Source organism: Rhamphochromis sp. 'chilingali', assembly GCF_963969265.1.
Source record: "Rhamphochromis sp. 'chilingali' genome assembly, chromosome: 9".
NCBI lineage: Eukaryota > Metazoa > Chordata > Actinopteri > Cichliformes > Cichlidae > Rhamphochromis > Rhamphochromis sp. 'chilingali'.
In genome coordinates, this window is record NC_137936.1 from 16,618,973 (window position 1) to 16,636,668 (window position 17,696).

The 17,696-nt window shown below is 43.0% G+C and overlaps 2 protein-coding genes across 12 annotated transcripts; one reads left to right on the plus strand and one right to left on the minus strand.

Moving 5' to 3' along the window:
- Nucleotides 1–1,186: 1,186 nt before the first annotated feature.
- dnajc14 (DnaJ (Hsp40) homolog, subfamily C, member 14) lies at nt 1,187–8,511 on the minus strand. Its single transcript, XM_080891474.1, has 7 exons — nt 8,397–8,511; nt 5,970–7,334; nt 5,757–5,863; nt 5,397–5,516; nt 5,109–5,269; nt 4,822–4,924; nt 1,187–4,101 (listed from the first exon to the last, which is right to left on the minus strand). Exons 2-7 carry the CDS (start codon nt 7,134–7,136, stop codon nt 3,810–3,812), a joined length of 1,950 nt encoding a protein of 649 aa, XP_080747600.1. The 5' UTR covers nt 7,137–7,334; nt 8,397–8,511; the 3' UTR covers nt 1,187–3,809.
- A 68-nt stretch (nt 8,512–8,579) lies between these two features.
- Nucleotides 8,580–16,803, plus strand: nab2 (NGFI-A binding protein 2 (EGR1 binding protein 2)). 11 transcript variants are annotated; one of them, XM_080892066.1, is made up of 8 exons: nt 8,580–9,625; nt 9,817–9,921; nt 10,150–11,109; nt 11,254–11,387; nt 12,158–12,209; nt 12,292–12,406; nt 12,568–12,765; nt 15,216–16,803. In XM_080892066.1, exons 3-8 carry the CDS (start codon nt 10,198–10,200, stop codon nt 15,311–15,313), a joined length of 1,509 nt encoding a protein of 502 aa, XP_080748192.1. In that variant the 5' UTR covers nt 8,580–9,625; nt 9,817–9,921; nt 10,150–10,197; the 3' UTR covers nt 15,314–16,803. The 11 variants fall into 11 exon arrangements, with proteins under 11 accessions (XP_080748192.1, XP_080748188.1, XP_080748196.1 ...); XM_080892062.1 differs by having other exon boundaries at nt 10,187–11,109; XM_080892070.1 differs by having other exon boundaries at nt 8,580–9,617; nt 10,133–11,109.
- Nucleotides 16,804–17,696: the final 893 nt, after the last annotated feature.

A 17,696-nucleotide genomic window follows, 5' to 3' on the forward strand; every position in this document is an offset into this window, starting at 1 on the left:
ATTTAGTTTCCAGGCATCTTTATGATGTCATCAAAGGTTGATTAAGCTGGTGCTTGAGAATAAAGAAGCTCCACCTGCCTACTGTTCAAACCTTCTATTTGTGAGGACCAGCCAATCAGGATAAAGTTGGCTTAAAGGGAAAGGAGCTAATTTGGCTTGTTTGACAGTGAATACAACATAAACGAGGTTTATTTCAGACTGTTAACTTTGAACTGAAAATAAACACAGGGGTGAAAGAAGCAAGAGGGACACGATCCTTGCAGGACAATTGGCACTTGGGTTATGAAAAAGGAGAAAGCAAAACAAATGTGATGTTTATGAATCAATCAGGTAAATGGAAGAAAATAACATGCTGGCAATTAAGGTAGTTGACAATTTATCAAAAGATCCATGTAGGGTAGTTATTTTATGTCAAAACCACAAAGGTAATACTATTATCAATTAATGAAATGCACTGAATTTATATATTCTAGAATGGGCTGCCCGTTATTATCTTTTTTTTTTTCTTTAGAATAGCCCCCTCAGGTTCATTGAGTGCAATAGACGGAGGATGATGAGCAACAATCAGTTTTGATGCGTCATTCCGGGCTAAATATTTGTAAATGTGATGTAGCTCAGACATGCATTGATTAAGTTTTGCATTTAGAGTGTTTAATATAGCTGCGAGGAGCTTGAGTGCTCACTGCTGGGCAGCTGAGGAACACTCCAGGAAAGGTAATGGTAATCGCAGGGTCGCTTCTGAAAACAAGATTTTTCTTTGCTTTAATGAGGCAAGTGAGATCTACTTTTTTTTTTCTTCTTTCATCGTTATTTCATATCTAACAGGCTATAAATGAGCGAATCAGACTACAGTTGAGTGGCATGCAGTTATCTGCACCTCTCTGAAATGATTCCTTGTAAGGCCCCTCTTTTTCGTAGCCATAACAGGGGTAAAGGTCAGAGAGTGGGAAAGCCATATGAGGTAAAACCCACAGAGTCCTTCTCGGTGTGGGTTTACAATAAAATTAAATATTAAGCCAGTCAGAAAGACGGGATCTGTGCCGGCTTGCAAGCAGCAGATTCTTATCAATATGTCTGCCATACAGAGCCGTGTAACCTCACTTTGTTTATGTTTAAAGTGATATAACGGTGATATGCATTGTATCTGAGGTGTAATTAAAGTTTAATAAACAGGGAACAGAACAGACATTGTGCATATAGGAAATCCTCTTTATTTTGGAAACCAGAGAAAGCGGCAGGGGGAGTGGGGGGGAAGAAACCCAAAAGTGATATTTTAAAACCAGCCAGGGAACTCGCCTCCGTAGTCCCTACAAAAAACCCTGATGATTGTCTGATATTTTTTGCAATAATTCTGCATATTCTGTTAAAAAACTTTAAGGAAAAGATAATTAAAAAAGGTCACTGTGTTGGCTCTCTCTTTAACTTGTTGGACTTTGAACTGCTACCTTTAACACACGTCACAGCACGTTCTCAAATCAAACATGAAGCGGTCACAGCTGTGGATCCAGTTTCCTGAACAGGAACTGAAGCAAATCCCCAATTCAGCTGGAATCTGTTTTTATTTTCTCACTTTAACCAGGACTAGATTTGTTTTCAACTGGGACCAAGAAAAAGGAAGGGACACTTTAGATAGACACTCATTTACTCCCATGTCCAGGAAACTGGTCAAATACATATAACAAAAAAAACTATTTGACACATGAAGTAAACATGGCAAACGCATCGTCCTGGTTGAGCTCAAACTATATTTGCAACACAGACTTCTTTCAAGCTTCCAGGCGAACACACGCCTTGCATCACAAAAAGCATTCACATACTTTGTCAAGAGGGTAACGGATGTGCAATCAAATGTCACTCATTTAACTTTCAGATTCTACAAAAATAATAATAATATAATAAATCTTGATTTGTAGATGAGCTGTTAGCTTAGTGAGCTACACCTCCTACTCAGCTGCAGCTGGAGCCTTGCTGGCTGGACTAAACCACTGATGACAGTTCAAAATCCCTCTCATGTTATTACAGTGGTGGGTGTGCAAATGAACACAAAGGGAAAAAAATAAAATCACCAACAATGGACGTACTCAATGGACGTGATCAACTGTCAATGTTAAAAAGAAATGCTTTTATCAGATGCCTCATAGCATACAATTGCCATATCACTACACAATCTTCATGTCAGGTGTAAACAATAACAACGGTTTTCTTTCATTAAGCTTTGACAAAAGTTAAAGTGTTATTTCTGACCATGAAACATGTCAACAACAAACCAAACAACAAAATGCAACTAACTGGGATTTTTCTGACACCTTCTTGTTTTTACACAGTAATACCGTGGGGATTAAAAGGACATCAGTCGTTTAGAGTCTGATTAGAGGTTACGTGAACCTCGTCCGACACAACTATGAAAACCCGTCAGGAGTCGCTGAGATGACGGCGCACCCTGAAACAAGCAGACATAAGAGCAATCGCTTTGGACTAGAATCAGATCTGACGTGTCCTGAGCTGGGCGGCGGCTATAAGATGCTCTGTAACAGCACGACTGGCTCAAAAACTGCCACTGAACAAGTAGGTCCAGAATGAAAGACCAGGCAAAGTAATTACTTGCAATAGTGAGATATTGTCTAGTGTTACATCAGTTATAGCCAAAATAAGGTCCAACGGTGCTGAAGGAAAAAGAGACTTTGCAATGGACAAAAAGTAGAACCATTTTTACTTAGAATCAAGCAGCTGTTAAATGTTCGGTTGTGCGATTAGCTTAATAAAGTCAATTACAAATTTTTTATTTCCTCTTTGAGATGTTACTTTCACATTTTTAGAAAGTGGTCTAAACAGTGTGAACCATGGTGTGAATCTACGTGGCTGTGCTACATTTCCACACATCCTGCAGTATCTGCATATTGCAACGTTACCACTTCAGAAAGCTCAGGGTAAAAAACTTTTTAAGGGGTGAGGTGCATCTCTATAATTATCATGCTAAGATATTTTTGTCTTTTCTTTCTGTTTTTTTGTTTTACAAATCAGACACAGAACCACAGCTTGGCCTTTGATTTCAATGGAAAAGCAGATTAGCAGTTGTTTAGACCTGCTTATAAAACAACATGACTTCTCACTAAAGAAATACTTAAATGTGCTGCTTTGGTGAGTTAAAACCACTCCCCATTTTATAAATAATTAAGCTCAGATGTGTTAGGTTAGATTCCTTTCTGAAATATTGTGGGCGATGTGCAGCTTCAGTAGTAGAGCCACATGCCTCTAATATCAATAACACTAAAGACTGTGAAGCTGGCCAGATTAGTATCTTCATTTTTCGATCACAGTGATGCATGTACACACCGGCTTTAACCCTCCTAAAAAGCCGATTTCTTAAGCTAACTTTATATAAAACGTTAACAAAAGTGAGAGAACTGAAGTGTTAAAATGCAGGTGAAAACATCATGCAGTGAAGGATTTGGCAGGACGTGATTAAAAAAAGAAAAAGGTTTAATTACGGCATCCTGATAAGAACTTCAATGCCAAGGCTACAGTCGTCTTTAAGACCAAAATGACAAAAACAACAAAAAAAAAAGTAAGGTGGATTAAGAGGTAAAGCACCATCACTGCAACCTCCTTCAGAACCTCCTTCAATACTTGTATTCAGTTGACAGACTCCTCTTCGTGATCCAGTCTCTCTCTGCTCTGGCTGATCTGACCCCCTTGAATCTTCTCCAGTTCAGATCTTGGCATGCCAACAGGCAGGCGAGAGACAAACATGGCCATTATATTTTGTATCCCTGTGTTGCTGTTTTCATACACTAATAAGTCGGCGAACTTCACCTCTGGAAGGGTTTGCGGACCTTCTTCCTCCTCCTGGGGGGTTTGCCACTTTCAGCCCACGTCTCGCTGGACTCGGGCCGGTGACCTCCCGACATGTAAAAACCTGTCTGACTTGGAGGAGGGGAGAAGGGAGGCGCTCCAGCACCAGGTGGGTGATGAGGCGAACCTGAGTGGAAGAAGCTTCCATTGGCAGCCATGTCATTAGGAGGTCCTCCCTTAAAGATTCGGTTGAAGAAGTCCTGCAAATCAGCTGGGTTGGTCGGACCTGCCGCTTGCTCCGACGGCGTCCTGAAAGATAAGATGGAAATTTAAGTTTGTCGAGGGAAATAATGTCGTTGCATGGAGAGGAACCTTTTTGACTATAATTGAAATGAATAGTACAGCTTTCTTTATTGTAAACGTTGTTATTTCCGCAATACACAAGGGGGAGCTCCTTCTATGCCATACACAGCCAGATGCATGTAAAATACACACCAACATAATGCAGATCGCAGACTAAGAAAGAAATAAAAAGAACTAATATCAAACATGTTTACATTAATCTAATTTGAGCAAAGTCAGACATTTTAAAGCTTATTTGTTTAAATTTCTTCTCTAGTGCCAAAACGTTTGCATTTTCCCCTCTCTGCACATTTAAAAGGAAAACTCTCAGTCTGCCGTTGGCAAAGGGCAGATGTTTAAAAACAAGCGGGATAAACCTGAGCCTTTGTGTGGTTTGTTTGTTCAGATCGCACTCAGGTGCAGACCAAAACAACCACAAAAAGACACTTTAGTGGTGTCAGTAGTTCCAAATGAACTCCAGATCAGCTCGTTTATGTTGTGAACATGATCCAAGCTAGAGTCGAACCAACGACCAGGTGTACATTGCAAGTTTGAGCTAAAAAAACTTCCCATAGCCATGCATGCTTTAAATTCTTGAGTGTGACAAGGTACTATTGACAAGAAAAGGTCTGCTTTACATCATAAATATTAGATACAGTATCCAAACGTTCACCCAGAGGGATGTACCTGTGTCGTGTGGCATTGCTGTTGTTCTTTGAACCAAAGGAGATGTGATACGGGACCCGGTGTGTATCAGGAGAAATTCCAATTCTCTGGCAACCTGCCCACTCTGAAAACAAGATAGTATCATAAAAGGTCACATGACTGAGAGTAAAATGATCAGCAAGAAAAACCCGTACCTTTTCAGTAGCCTGTCGAAATATCAACAAAGATTGTTGGTAAACACAAACTCTGAGATGCACTACTGGTTTGTTACTAACGAGCCGGACAGGTAAACAACAGCTGATGCTCACCTGTAATATCATACACCTTGCCATCCATACAGGCAAAGTATGTGATGCGTAGGCCCAGCATGCTCGATTCAGCCCACAGGTCCCCTTCCTCGGCGCTATGGCAACGATTGCATTCAGCACAGAACCGGGCCTCAGCGGGTTCACGATCCATCTCGAAGCGCCTTCATACACACACAGGAAACAAATAAAACACACCTGTGCTGAAAGCCTACAACACAAGATTACAAGATTAGCTACAGTTTTATAGCTGTATGATGTGATGGCGATGCTGGATGTGTAACACCATACTTGTGTTTGCCTTCACACTTGGTACACATCATAGTATTCATGGCTTCCTTCAGGTCATCCTGCAGTTTAGTGAGAAACTCGTTCATGGACTTTGAGAGCTCAGTCGCTGCCATGCGCTTCCTGCATGAGAACGAGTAAGAGAAGTTGTTGATCGGAGATAATGAGTGAAATGTACAGTTATTTATCAAACTGTACTTGAGTGGGTTTTGTTGTTTTACCAATAAGAACTTACAGAAATAACTTAAGAAAAATCATTGCATTAAAATAATTGACAAGATGATTTAAAATACAATAAATAATTGTGATTAAAATATTTCTTTCTTTTGTAACTTTGTTGATTTTTTTTCCCCGTGCACTTACAACTCGTACTCTCGTCGTGTCTCCGGATTACTGACAATATCCCATGCAGCCCTGAGCACTTTGAACGCCTCTCCAGCTCGTGGGTGTTTATTCTTGTCTGGATGGACCTGAAAGAGAACGGACAGAGGAAAAGGTTGCATGAGTAAAGAATCAAAATTAGTCACTACAGCAGCCATGTAATAGTAAAAATTGAAGTATTTCTGATTCTCACACCTGGACAGCCAGCTGTCTGTAAGCCTTCTTCAGCTCAGTGTCAGTGGCATGCACCTCAACACCGAGAACTGTAAAGGGATCGAGCTCATCCTCTGGTACCTCAACCAGTGCTAGCAGTCTCTCCAACTCCTGGCCCGGTTGAGCTCTTCCTGCTCTGCCAGGTGACCCCGGTGCGGATGGCGGTACATGACCATCCCTCCTGAATAGGCTTCGGGCTTTCTCCAGCAAGGACATTATCCTTTTCCAAATGCGTGTCTCCTGAAAAGCCGTCCAATAGTGCTTTCCCCTATCCCCACCAATACGAAGGAAAACCCCCTTGGCCCACTGCAATCCCAGAATAGCCAAAGCACAGAAAAATGTGAAACAAGATAAGGCAACTGTCTTTATCCACTTTACTGACCTAACAGTTTTATCCACCACACAAGCTCCTTTGCACTTTGCCCACTTCAGAATCCGGATCGCATCTGCCTTCATTGCAGGAACATCAGTGATCTTCACAAGGAGCTGCTGCCCAAGGTTGTAAAGTTTTACAACTCCAGTCTCCACTCCAACTCCACAGTTGTGAGTTAAAGTGACAATAATCTCAATCATCATGTGGATGCAGGAGATGCACCAGAAGCTCAGGCACTCTGACAGCATCTCCTTAAACGCTAAGATGAGCTGGTTTCCTGTCCTCCGCCGGCCCCGGTTCTGCTGATAGTGGTGGTGGTTACGTCTGCGGGTCTGCTTGTGCCGACCGCCACTTGACATAACATTGCCTCTCTGAATCTGCTCTAAAACTGACCCACTGCTCCTCAGTTTGCACTTCCTTCCACTTCCTATGTTCCTCCAACCAGACTCCCCATTCATGTGCTGCTCCTTTGCGGCATCATCCTCTTCTTGGTTTATAACCTGTGAGTTCTCATTTTCTGTAGTCTTGTCATGCTCAAACTCTTCTGAAACCTCCTCAATATCATCTTTGGCCTCTGCTTCACCAGCCCCAACGTCTTGTAGAGTGGCTGGGTTTGGGGTTTCCTGAGATTTGAGATAGGCTATTTTGTCCTCCTGCTCGCACTCATCCTCAACCTCACACTGACTTGAACTGGTCACTGAGGCCGAAACACCATCAGGGAACTCCTCGTCAGTGTCCACAACATCCATCTCTTTCTTAGACGCTTCTCTTTCCATGTTCCTTACAGCAATTTGACTGAAGCGCTGTAAAATCTGATTTTCACTAAATCCAGAATTTGAGGCCACATTTTCCCCAGGCTCTCATAAAAAAGCGAGACTGGGGGTTCCCGTGGGTCAAGTTCAGGTGCACCGCATCAGCAGCCACTTGTACATATCAAAAGGCTTTTGCACAACTCACATGATGCACTGGAGCTCCTGAAAAGCAACAGATATGAATCAATCTCCAGGTTTTGATATCACAACAAGTCTGTGTCACCCTACTTAATATAAGTGAATCCTTGTTCCTGTTATTTTTGGCTTTCTGATTTAATATATAGCCATAAACCATGTCTCTCTAGCTCACACTATCCCTAGAATCCCTAACATCCACTTTCCGTCCTCTGCACATCTCCACTTTGTCTCTCTAACTTTGTTTCCAAGTGATTTTTTTTAATGTGTTGGGTTAAATGCAGGAAAAATCCTTAGACGTTCCAGACAACTGAAAAGTAAGAGCATTACTTTAAGACAAATGCTTTGACACCAGAGCGCATGATAACTGCTAAACTATAAGTTTTAAAAGAAACAAAAGGGGGTAACTATAAATTAACGAGTTACGTAGTCAGTGAGCAATGTAGCTGCACGACTTCATCGGTACAACTGTATAAGTATCAAGTAGTTACAAATACCCTCTTTGAAGCTACTTTTACGCGTATTTACACAGATGTGAAAACACAGACTACATGCAGTTACCCTGCTTTGTTGTTTGCTAATCCAGTTAGCCAAACAAGAACGCAGTGTGTGTAAAACCCGACCTTTAATAAACAACCTTTTAACCTTTCACAGTAAATAAAAAAGTATAAAGAAGTCAGTCAGACCCTTAACATGTTAACTGTGTTCAAATCACCAGATGTTTTAAAAGGCGGACAATGTTAGCAGGCAGCCCTGGTGTTAGCATGAGGAAGCAGCCAAGCAGGATGACAGACAGGCGCTACGGGGGCTAAAATTAGCTTGCCTCTGGATAGTTAACCTGGCAACATTTCGACTAAATAAGGCCACAAACGAAGACAAAACAGGCGACTGTTTATGCTTTTAGCGAGCCAGCAGTGAACTATTAGCTACTAGCAGGACTAACTGAAATATAAACGCCTGTTTCCCCTTCCTGTGTGGTTGGTTTGGCTACTAACGCAAAGACGTGTTTAAAAACCGGGACGTCCAGTGCAACAAAGAAGGCAAATAATTCTGCGTTTTGTATTAAAACAAATGAAATGTCATATATACCTCTCGGATAACTGTATAACCTTGTTTGTTAACAGACATCCAAGTGTCGGTGTTGTTTTGTTTTTTTTAAGCCACTTCTTCTTCTTCTGCGGCTCCTTTTCCCACTTTATTTCTACTTCCTCTTCCGCCTCCAGCTCCCTCTTCGCGGTTTGCGCGCGGTTAAAACACAACAGCGGGACTCTGCTGCCATCTAATGTTTCGGGAAAAGCTGACCGTAAGCGGCTAACTTTAGAAATTCGGGCTAAGAAACCCAGCAACCCCACGCCGAGGTGTTTTTACGTGAGTTTTTAGTTCATAGTAGCCTGCTAATCAAATTCGGGGGGAAATGGATAACACATTTTCCTTAATACTAAGATTTGTTAGAAGCCCACGCTTAATGACCACGATGCTTCGGTCTGGCTTATTTTTTCAGACTCCATCTTTTGCTCACACTAAAAGGGTAATTGGGTTGTTATTTGTAACATATGAATAAATCCCTTATTTCTAAAGTGCGTGGTGTAGATGTACCTAAAGGCCACTTAAAACTGGAAATGGATAGGCACGCAATACATATCTTACAGGCCATCACTGTACAATAGAACAATCACATAAAATGTGGCAAAAAAAGGATTGGAGATGCTGGTGTTGGACTTTGAACTTCTTTGGAGATACTGTTAGTGAATTTAAAGCCACGGTTTGGTGACTTGGTCCTTTATTCTTTCAAACAAAACAAAACAAAATGCAATTCTAGCATTTAAAAACTGCTGGAGCTTCACCCACTCTACCACCTCCTACATAAAATGGGGGGAAATAACAGAACTGGTCTTCAGTAAAAATCCACATCTGTCACGTCAGTTTATTATCTATAGAGGTTTGCATAGTGTATAGCTGGCTGCTTGTTTTGGGAGTCTCTGACATAGTAAAACGGTGGGAACCCCCTAAAGCTTCTGCATAAAGGACTAATCTTGAAGACGCAGAGGGTTAATTTCAAGCCCCCACCACCACCACCCACATCTCCAATTTGAAAGCCGCCTCTCTACCGGGAGAGGAAGGCTCTTTTTCGGTCAGATGGCGTGCTGCAGTCCGCCCCCGTCATTCTCCAGCCCACACAGACAGCAAAAAGGCAGCCAGCAACCAATACGGTGCGCCGGAGGAGGATTTCTGCCAGTGATTTCAGACGAGGTAAGATACGCAAAGGGGATTTACTACGCCAATCTGCGCCGAGGAAGCTGTCGGCAATAGGTAAGACGGTAAGAAACGAATGGGATAATAACTGCGTCGTCTTCGGGTGCTCGCCTCTTAACATCTGGATAGTAAACAATTACCTCCAGTCGATGGCTTTATTTGAAATGGAGCCAAAAAACGAGTGTTTTCACTTTAGTGCAGTCTGAATGCGGTTCTGTCTGCGATCAGGAGATTTTAGTTTTATTTCTTTTGTCAGTATTGCTCTGGCAGATCCGACCCGTGACATCGGTGGCTGGAGCGACACCCTTGCTAAATCACGCCGATTTCCTCTTTACACATCTGTAAACCTGACCTAAAGAAGGTAAGAAAAAAGCGATTTATGTGTATTCAAAGATTAAGTCATGAAACATATAATGAGTAGATAGGAGCTTATTCTGCCCCAAGGGATGCTTAAACTTGCTTTTAACTGTTTATCAGTTTTTATTATTTGACTATATTTGTATTTTGTATTCTGTATATACTAGGTGTGGTCCAGATGCCAAAGTCTTTATCTAAATAATTAACTTGTACAGGATTTCTCCATCTGCAGGTTCATGTCTTTCCTTTCTCCTGCCTAAACTTTCCAGTGCTGTGTGCCATGTCTCTGCCACGCACACTTGGTGAGTTGCAGCTGTATCGGGTCCTCCAGAGGGCCAACCTGCTGGCCTACTATGAAACCTTTATCCAGCAGGGTGGTGACGATGTCCAGCAGCTCTGCGAGGCAGCGGAGGAGGAGTTCCTGGAGATCATGGCACTAGTTGGCATGGCCACCAAGCCACTGCATGTGCGTAGGCTGCAAAAGGCCCTCCGAGACTGGGCGGCGAACCCTGCCCTTTTCAGCCAGCCTGTTGCTAATGTTCCTCTTGGGGGCATCCCGCTCTTTAAAGTTGATGGCACTGGCACAAGTGGATCAGCTGGCGGGCCCAGAAAGTCTGTGAGTAATGGGCAGCCAGGATCCCCCTGTGAGAGAGAGGATCGGATGTGTCTTACACCAATGCACAGCGGGAGTCCAAGAAGCCCCTGTTCCCAGGCCTCTCCACAGCCCCCAGACACACACTACAGGGAAAAACTTTCTCCTATGGATCCACACTGGCTCAGCCCAGAGCATGATGGGAACTGCACTTTGGGTTCTGCACCTGGAACAGAAGAGGAGCCATCCAGCCCACCTCTACTGTCAACATGTCCTCCCGGTCCTTCCACATCTCCGAGCCCCTCTGCATCTTTCACCCCGGCAACTCCGTCTGCCTGGCCCGGAGGACAGCTGGATGGAGAGACAGCGAGGGCCGTGGTGGAGACTGTGGAGAGGCTCCTCACGACCCTGCCTAGGTCAGATCCTGCAGAGGTGAAGACTTTGCTGAGGATGAATAAGAAGATGGCAAAGACTGTGGGACACATCTTCAGAATGGGGTCCCAGGACGTGAACAAGGAAGAGGAGATCCGGAAATACAGTCTTATTTATGGGCGCTTTGACTCCAAGAGGAGGGAAGGCAAGCAACTCACACATCATGAGGTAAAAGCATCAAATCGAAGAAGATTTTAATGCATCGCAACACATTTTATACCTGATTAAAGCTGCACTTCATACCAGAGTGCAGCTTTAATCAGATGTCAATCAGTGTCCATCCCTTCTTCACTCAGTGTTTTTCCTTCTCAGCTGATCATCAATGAAGCTGCAGCCCAGTTCTGCATGCGTGACAATGCCCTTTTGCTGAGACGGGTGGAGCTCTTTTCTCTGGCTCGGCAGGTGGCGAGAAAATGTGCCTACACCTCCACACTAAAGCATGCAAGGTAAGAAGATGCCTGCAGAGAAGAGCAAAACACCTCACGCCTGCTGTGTTTTAATGGAGCTTGTGTACCAAGAAAGAAAAAGAACTGTTACAGAATCAGGAGTGTAGCTTGAAAGATCCATAAAGACCAGATCATTCGCAGCAGTGAATACAATGGTTATTTCAGACAGGAGACAGGAGCATCATGTGAAAAAACTTGAATGAAATGATTTTATAGTTTGTGTTTAGCATGTTCAACAGGTGATTTATGTGAGTCATCAACCAACCAGTGGATTCATTTTCAGAGTGAACCTAGTTCACGTCTCAGTGGGAATCAAACTCCGACCTCTGTACTGTTAGTTAAATGAGCCAACTTTTGAGCCGTTGCAAGAGTACACAAATACTACTTGTGTTTGTTAACCTGCACAGAACATTTACATACGTTTCTCGTGCAGGGCAAACAGAATGAGTCAGTGTACACAAACCATAACTAAACAGGAGTAGTTTTGTAATTATATTTCAGTTTTTCAGCATCATAATTTATTATACTCGATTGTTGATGATTGAAAAATAGATACCAAGTTCACAGTCTGCTCATCTAACAATAGACACCTTTTACTTACACATAAAAATAATTTTTTTTAACTTATTCACAGTGAAAAAAATCCTTTGTCTTGATTTTGCAGTGATCATTTATTAGCTTTCTCTGTGGGTAGAACCCTCACCTCTGTGAGGGGTGAAACCATGTGCTTTTCACACTCATTTGCCGCCACTGTGTCCCCCCCACTGCAGGACGAACCCGGACGAGAGTAGCCTTTTGCCCCAGAAGAGAGCGAGGCTCGAGGTGAGTGTCGGGTGCACTGGCAGTCATCTGAAGTGGTTCATCAGCACCAAACTGACAGTGTTGCTTGTGTGATGTATCTTAGGGAGTCGTGCCCGAGAGTGTGTCATCACTCCTCGGAGTGGAGGGATCCGAGAGTTTGACTCAGAGGGCAGATGACGACAGTTTATCTGCAGAAAGCCTGGACAGTGTATCACATGGTAAAAAACAGAAGAATCAGACTGATGTTAGCAAAATAAATTGTAAAGTAATAAAACCTGTTTGTTTTGCGGGGTTTTTGCACTGATCTGTCAAAGTGTTTTTGTTTTTATAAAAACTCTTTAAAGGCAGCAATAAAACCCAGATCTGTCTGTTCTGGTAGACATGGGCTCCCAGTGCAACCAGTCTCCATCTCCCCGTCCTCACACTGAAACCTCCAACCCCGCCAGCTGGAGTCGCCACCTCATACAGCAAACGCTCATGGACGAAGGGCTGAGACTGGCTCGCATGGTGTCACATGACCGGGCGGGAAAGATCAGCCTAGGTTCAGACGGAGCTCACGCCACAGGTGACAATTCAAGTAATGACCTACAAGTATTATGTATTTGAAACTGCACAGAGAATAAAGGAAATTTTGTGATATTTGCCCAGTTTTGTACCAGTTAAAGAGGAGATTGACATTTTGAGTGACACATTTATTTACTTTCTTCCTTTTTTTTTTTTAAATTAATCCACTCTCATGTGGCGAGCAGGAAGGTATGGGTGCCAGTTAGCACATTCACCAATTAATTTGTTTTTGTCCTGTTTGCTCATTTATATTCATCACAGAGAGGTGAGAGAGGCATCTACATGTTCCTCTAAGTATAAACCAAAACATTAAATTAAAAAATAAATAAAATGCCAAACTCCTGCTTGATCTTGTGAGTACACAGACAATAAAATAAAAAACAGAAGATGATGGTGGTGGTGGGGTTGAATTGAAAATGACAGACAGAGACTCCGTAACCTCTCCTAACAATTAATATTTTAAAGCTCTACAGTTTGAACTCTAGTGAGTCACAATCTCTCCGAGGTGCCTCCCACCATGCGCATCTGAACTTCAGCAGACTGTAAATTAGAGAGGATAGAAGTTAGAAGGGGAAACAGAAGGAGGTGGAGAGCGATATATAGAGAGGAAAAGAGTCGGAGGGGGGAAGCTGGTTGGGGGGGCTGCTACACTGTTATAGCACTTCTTTAATACCCTGTTAGTGAAGCGTTTTTTCTGATGCATCACAGTTTCTCGCAGAAAAAGAAAAGAAGGAGGGAAAAAAAGTGATCTGGGCAAGTTAGTCATTCTGGGCTGTGATAGCCAGCTGAAGAGATGAGGCGAGGAGAAGGAAGCCAGTAAAGACATGAGGGGGCGGGGAGGGGGGGGGGGAGGGGGGGGGGATAGGAAGTACTCTGTGGGCGGCAGAATCGGACCCCCCCCCCCCCGACTCTCAGCAGCTGCTGACGTCAGAGTGTGTTAGGTGCGTGGGCTGAAGGGCGGGATGGATGGGGCGTGGGGGCGAAAGAGTGGGAGGTAATTGGAGGGGCGTTGCATTGACTCACCAAGCGACAGTGTACAAAAATAAAAACCTGTGGGCAGGGAAATGGCACAGTCTTTTTTATACATCTTCTCCCTCTACCAAAAGGACTGCGGAAACAAAAAAAAAATGACATATGTTTCATCTCTGGCACAGATCTCACTCACTTTGTCGTTTTTCTCTCTCTCTCCCTGTCGCTCGCTCACTCGTCCAAGTTTCCTTCTTGTGTTTCGCTCATTAATCAGAACTTTCTCTCACTTCCCCTCAACGTCACTGGCTCCTTTCTGCTTTCTTATCTTTTGCTGTCGTCTTATCTAGTCAGGATATGGGTTCACATACTCCATTACATGTATATAATTTATTTTTAAATCCTCACGATGATACAATGTTTTACTGATGGTGTGATTTTTTTTTCTCTCTCATATTAAAAATAATGCTGTTTATGTCTTATGCAGACATGCACACACACTCCGAGGAGCAAGTAAATGAAATAGATTTACGAGTGTGTTTACGTCGTCGGCTCGCTACAAAAACACGGTGATCATCGGCCTCTTCTGTTTTTATTTCTTCATGTCTTTTCTGTCTTGCTCACTTGATTTGCTGACTTCATCGCTGCTTTATTACCAGCCAAAAAATAATAATTCAGCTCAGTCTATCTCTGTCTGTGCAACTCTGGAGACATTTTGTTATTGAGCTGCTCGGTCATACAAACCGTGATGACTTCACTCCCTGTGGGACAACTTCTTGGTGAATTCCCCAAACGGCTTTTTAAACGCCCTTAATCACTAGTTGACTCTTGATTGCTGTGCAGTCCTAACTCATACTCATCCGTGTGACGTCTGCCTGTCTTTTGTTAAAGTGATGTGCTGTTGATTCTAACCGAGCCTCAACCTTTACGTCAATCAGGAAAATTCAGGCAATCTGAATAAATCTAATCCTCCAAAAACCAACTGTTTTGGATTGGAGTTGTTTTTAACGCTCTGTGCTTTTTATGTACTTGCTGATCAGCAAGGGCATTAAAACTGGGAAAACATCCCTGATCCGTCACGGTGTGAACCTGTAGGAGTATCATGTGGAGTCAAGAGCTGTGACTTAAGCAGCAGGTTTGTTTGGATCCAGTGGGTTTCCCCCATGAATCATGTGTTTTTCCCATGAATGCTCAGTTAGATTGGAATCTGTGGAGTATGGCTATCAGACCAGCACCTCTGAGTTTTTTCTATAGTAATTCCTGATCCCTTTTTACAGCGTGTTGGGTTCGGGGTGTCACACTTGGTCTGCATCACTGTTTAGTCAGTCGGTGCTTGTCAAAGTAGCATCTACATGAATGCTTAGACACAAAAGTTTTCCAGCAGATCACCAGATTGTATTGACGTGATCACTGGTATTCACTTCACCTGTCAGAGGTTATTTAATGTTGGGGCTGACTGGTGTACTTTCCTCTCTTCAAATTTGCATCTCTCCACAGACCATGACATTAAAGTGGAGAGGCAGAGCTCGATAGCAACGTGCAGGAGCAGTAGCCCTTGTGTCACCAAAGATGACTCCAACCACCGAGGGAAATGAAACCTTCAGGAGCTTATCAGGGAACTCAAACGTTGCCCTGCCACTGAGCTCCAATCAGAGACTTGTAAACAGGCCACGTTTACTTCACTGACATCTGATGGAGAGGAAGACGCTTACTGACTTCAAGCCAGTACAGGAAATGTGAGAAATTACCAGCAACTGATATTATAAATCTGCAGTGACTTCTGAATCCTGAGGTTGTGAATGAAGTTGAAAATGTTTTTGATTTTATATTCAGTGAATACACAGGGAAGAGACTCCTTTTGTTGTTTTATTTTTTAACACATGGACAAAATGTCCCACAGATTTGAGCTGATATAAGAAAAAAAATGCTCAAAAAAAGAACTGAATTACTTTGTTGTGATCATTGCTGTGTGTTGGATGTGCCACCTGCTTGAGACAAAACGGGCTCACCACAGCAGGGGGCACTGCAACTTTGGAAACTAATCCTCCAGTTCCTCCGCACTGAGCGACTCGTTGTAGTTGTGTTTAGCAGAGGTACTTAATAACACTTGCAGCAAGTTAGAGCATAAAAGCAGTAGGATTAACCCCCCCTGAAGCTCCTCACTCTCAGGAAACAGACGGATGTTCTGGTGTTAAAGACAGAATATTTTTAAGAGAGACTTTGGGGGAACATGTTTTCATCCAGATTGCATGCAGGCAAACCCAGCTATGAGGACGAGATGCCTTTTGTCTTTTGCTGCATCAGCTTACATCCCATCAGATTTAAAAAACAAACAAAAAATAAAAACACACCTCGCTCACAACTTTCTCTTGCACACATGGTTGAAGTGATGATGGTGCAACATTTCGTCCTCTTTCGTTATGTGAAAGTGTACACAGAGCACTGTTTCTAAGCTGCGTGGCATGAAACAGGAGCAGTGTAGACTGTGAAATCAGCTTTCAGGGTTGGTTACAGCGTCTCGCTCGAGGTTCCTTCAGCGGGGGGAAGAATTCGGCTTTGAGCTCAGCTACTCCTCTCTGTCATCTGCAGTTTAATCTCGTGCACTAAAGGCACCATTGTATAGCCTTTGAAAAACCTACATTCAAAACTAAGTTGTAAGATTTATAATTTTTTTTATGGATTGGATTTTTTTTGTAGGTGTACTGGAAACACACTATGGCAGTTTGTCTTTGGGATGATATTTTTTGTAGTCATAGATTAACGAGGTGAACCGTATGTCAGTTCTTCTGTGATCTGAGGCACATACCTAATCTCACATTAGGAGAATTAAAACACAGGCAGGAATTTACGGAGAGAAATCTACTGGAGCTTGAGCATCTCGTACAAGCGAAATCAACCTCTGGGCCCCACACAGGGTGTTAAAATGTGTAACAGTCTTATGATTTTGTATTCTAATCTCAGAGTAGAGGGAGGCCGCTGTGCATCATTACACCTGCTCGTCTCTTCAGCATTAGTAACCTCCTCAGTTCATTGTTGCAAACAGATTATTTATTTTGTTAGATCTCAATAAATGTTATTTTACTGATTAAGGCTACAGTGTGTTGCATCGTTTTCCACAAAGACTCAGTTGTTTCTTGGCAGCTCTTGTTTGAGCAAGAGGCTGCGGGAGCTGCGTCACAAAGCCAGCAACACCTCTGCTGTCGTCTTGTTAGCTGCACTGACGCTCCGCATCAAGCCTCGATGCCGGCATGACTCACCTGTGCCAGTGATGTCAACACTGCTCCTCCACGCGGCTGTTTTTCACCAGAGACCACACAGACACAAGAATCAGACCACCTGGAGGGATCAGCTTCGCTATTTTCAATTATTTTGAGGTTCATTGCTGTAACAAAAATCAAAAGAATTTGCAGTTTTAATATGTTGAACTGAGCTTTACTGTGCAGGGACTCATTCAGTTGGTTATCCAGACTGAAATATACTCACCTGTCAGTTTATTAGGTGCACCTTGCTAATAGACATGAGAGCATCGCACAGTTACTGCAAACCCCCCACCCATGAATAGAAGCTCCTGCTCCACCACATCCCAAAGGTGCTCTACCAGATTGACATCTGGTCACAGTGGAGGTCATTTGAGTACAGGGAACTCATTGCCATTCTCAAGAAACTATTTTGAGATGATCCGAGCCTTGTGACATGGCATGTTTCTCTTTATGAAGCAGAAATCAGACAATGGGTGCACTGTGGTCATAAAGGTGTGGAAATGGTTAGCAACAGTACTCAGGTAGACTTATTAAATTAATCTGAATGCTGCAGCGGAATTGGAGACCTGGCCACATTTTTCCCATCTTCTTTTGGTGTCTTTGTATGAATTGTAGCTTCAGTTTCCTGTTCTTAGCTAGCAGGAAGAGCACCTGCTCCTGTGTGCTGCTGCTTTACTCTATGAAGGTTTGATGTGTTGCACATTCAGAGATGCTCTTC

What these genes read in the sequence shown, in the direction of transcription:
- dnajc14 (XM_080891474.1), bottom strand. Translation starts at nt 7,136, where the DNA reads ATGGAAAGAGAAGCGTCTAAGAAAGAGATGGATGTTGTGGACACTGAC. An exon ending in ACACGACGAGAGTACGAGTT is followed by an intron (nt 5,517 to 5,756) that starts GTAAGTGCACGG and finishes GTTCTCATGCAG; the next exon opens with GAAGCGCATGGCAGCGACTG. An exon ending in AGCAATGCCACACGACACAG is followed by an intron (nt 4,102 to 4,821) that starts GTACATCCCTCT and finishes CTTATCTTTCAG; the next exon opens with GACGCCGTCGGAGCAAGCGG.
- nab2 (XM_080892064.1), top strand. Translation starts at nt 10,198, where the DNA reads ATGTCTCTGCCACGCACACTTGGTGAGTTGCAGCTGTATCGGGTCCTC. An exon ending in AGCAACTCACACATCATGAG is followed by an intron (nt 11,110 to 11,253) that starts GTAAAAGCATCA and finishes TTTCCTTCTCAG; the next exon opens with CTGATCATCAATGAAGCTGC. An exon ending in TCCACACTAAAGCATGCAAG is followed by an intron (nt 11,388 to 12,157) that starts GTAAGAAGATGC and finishes CCCCCACTGCAG; the next exon opens with GACGAACCCGGACGAGAGTA.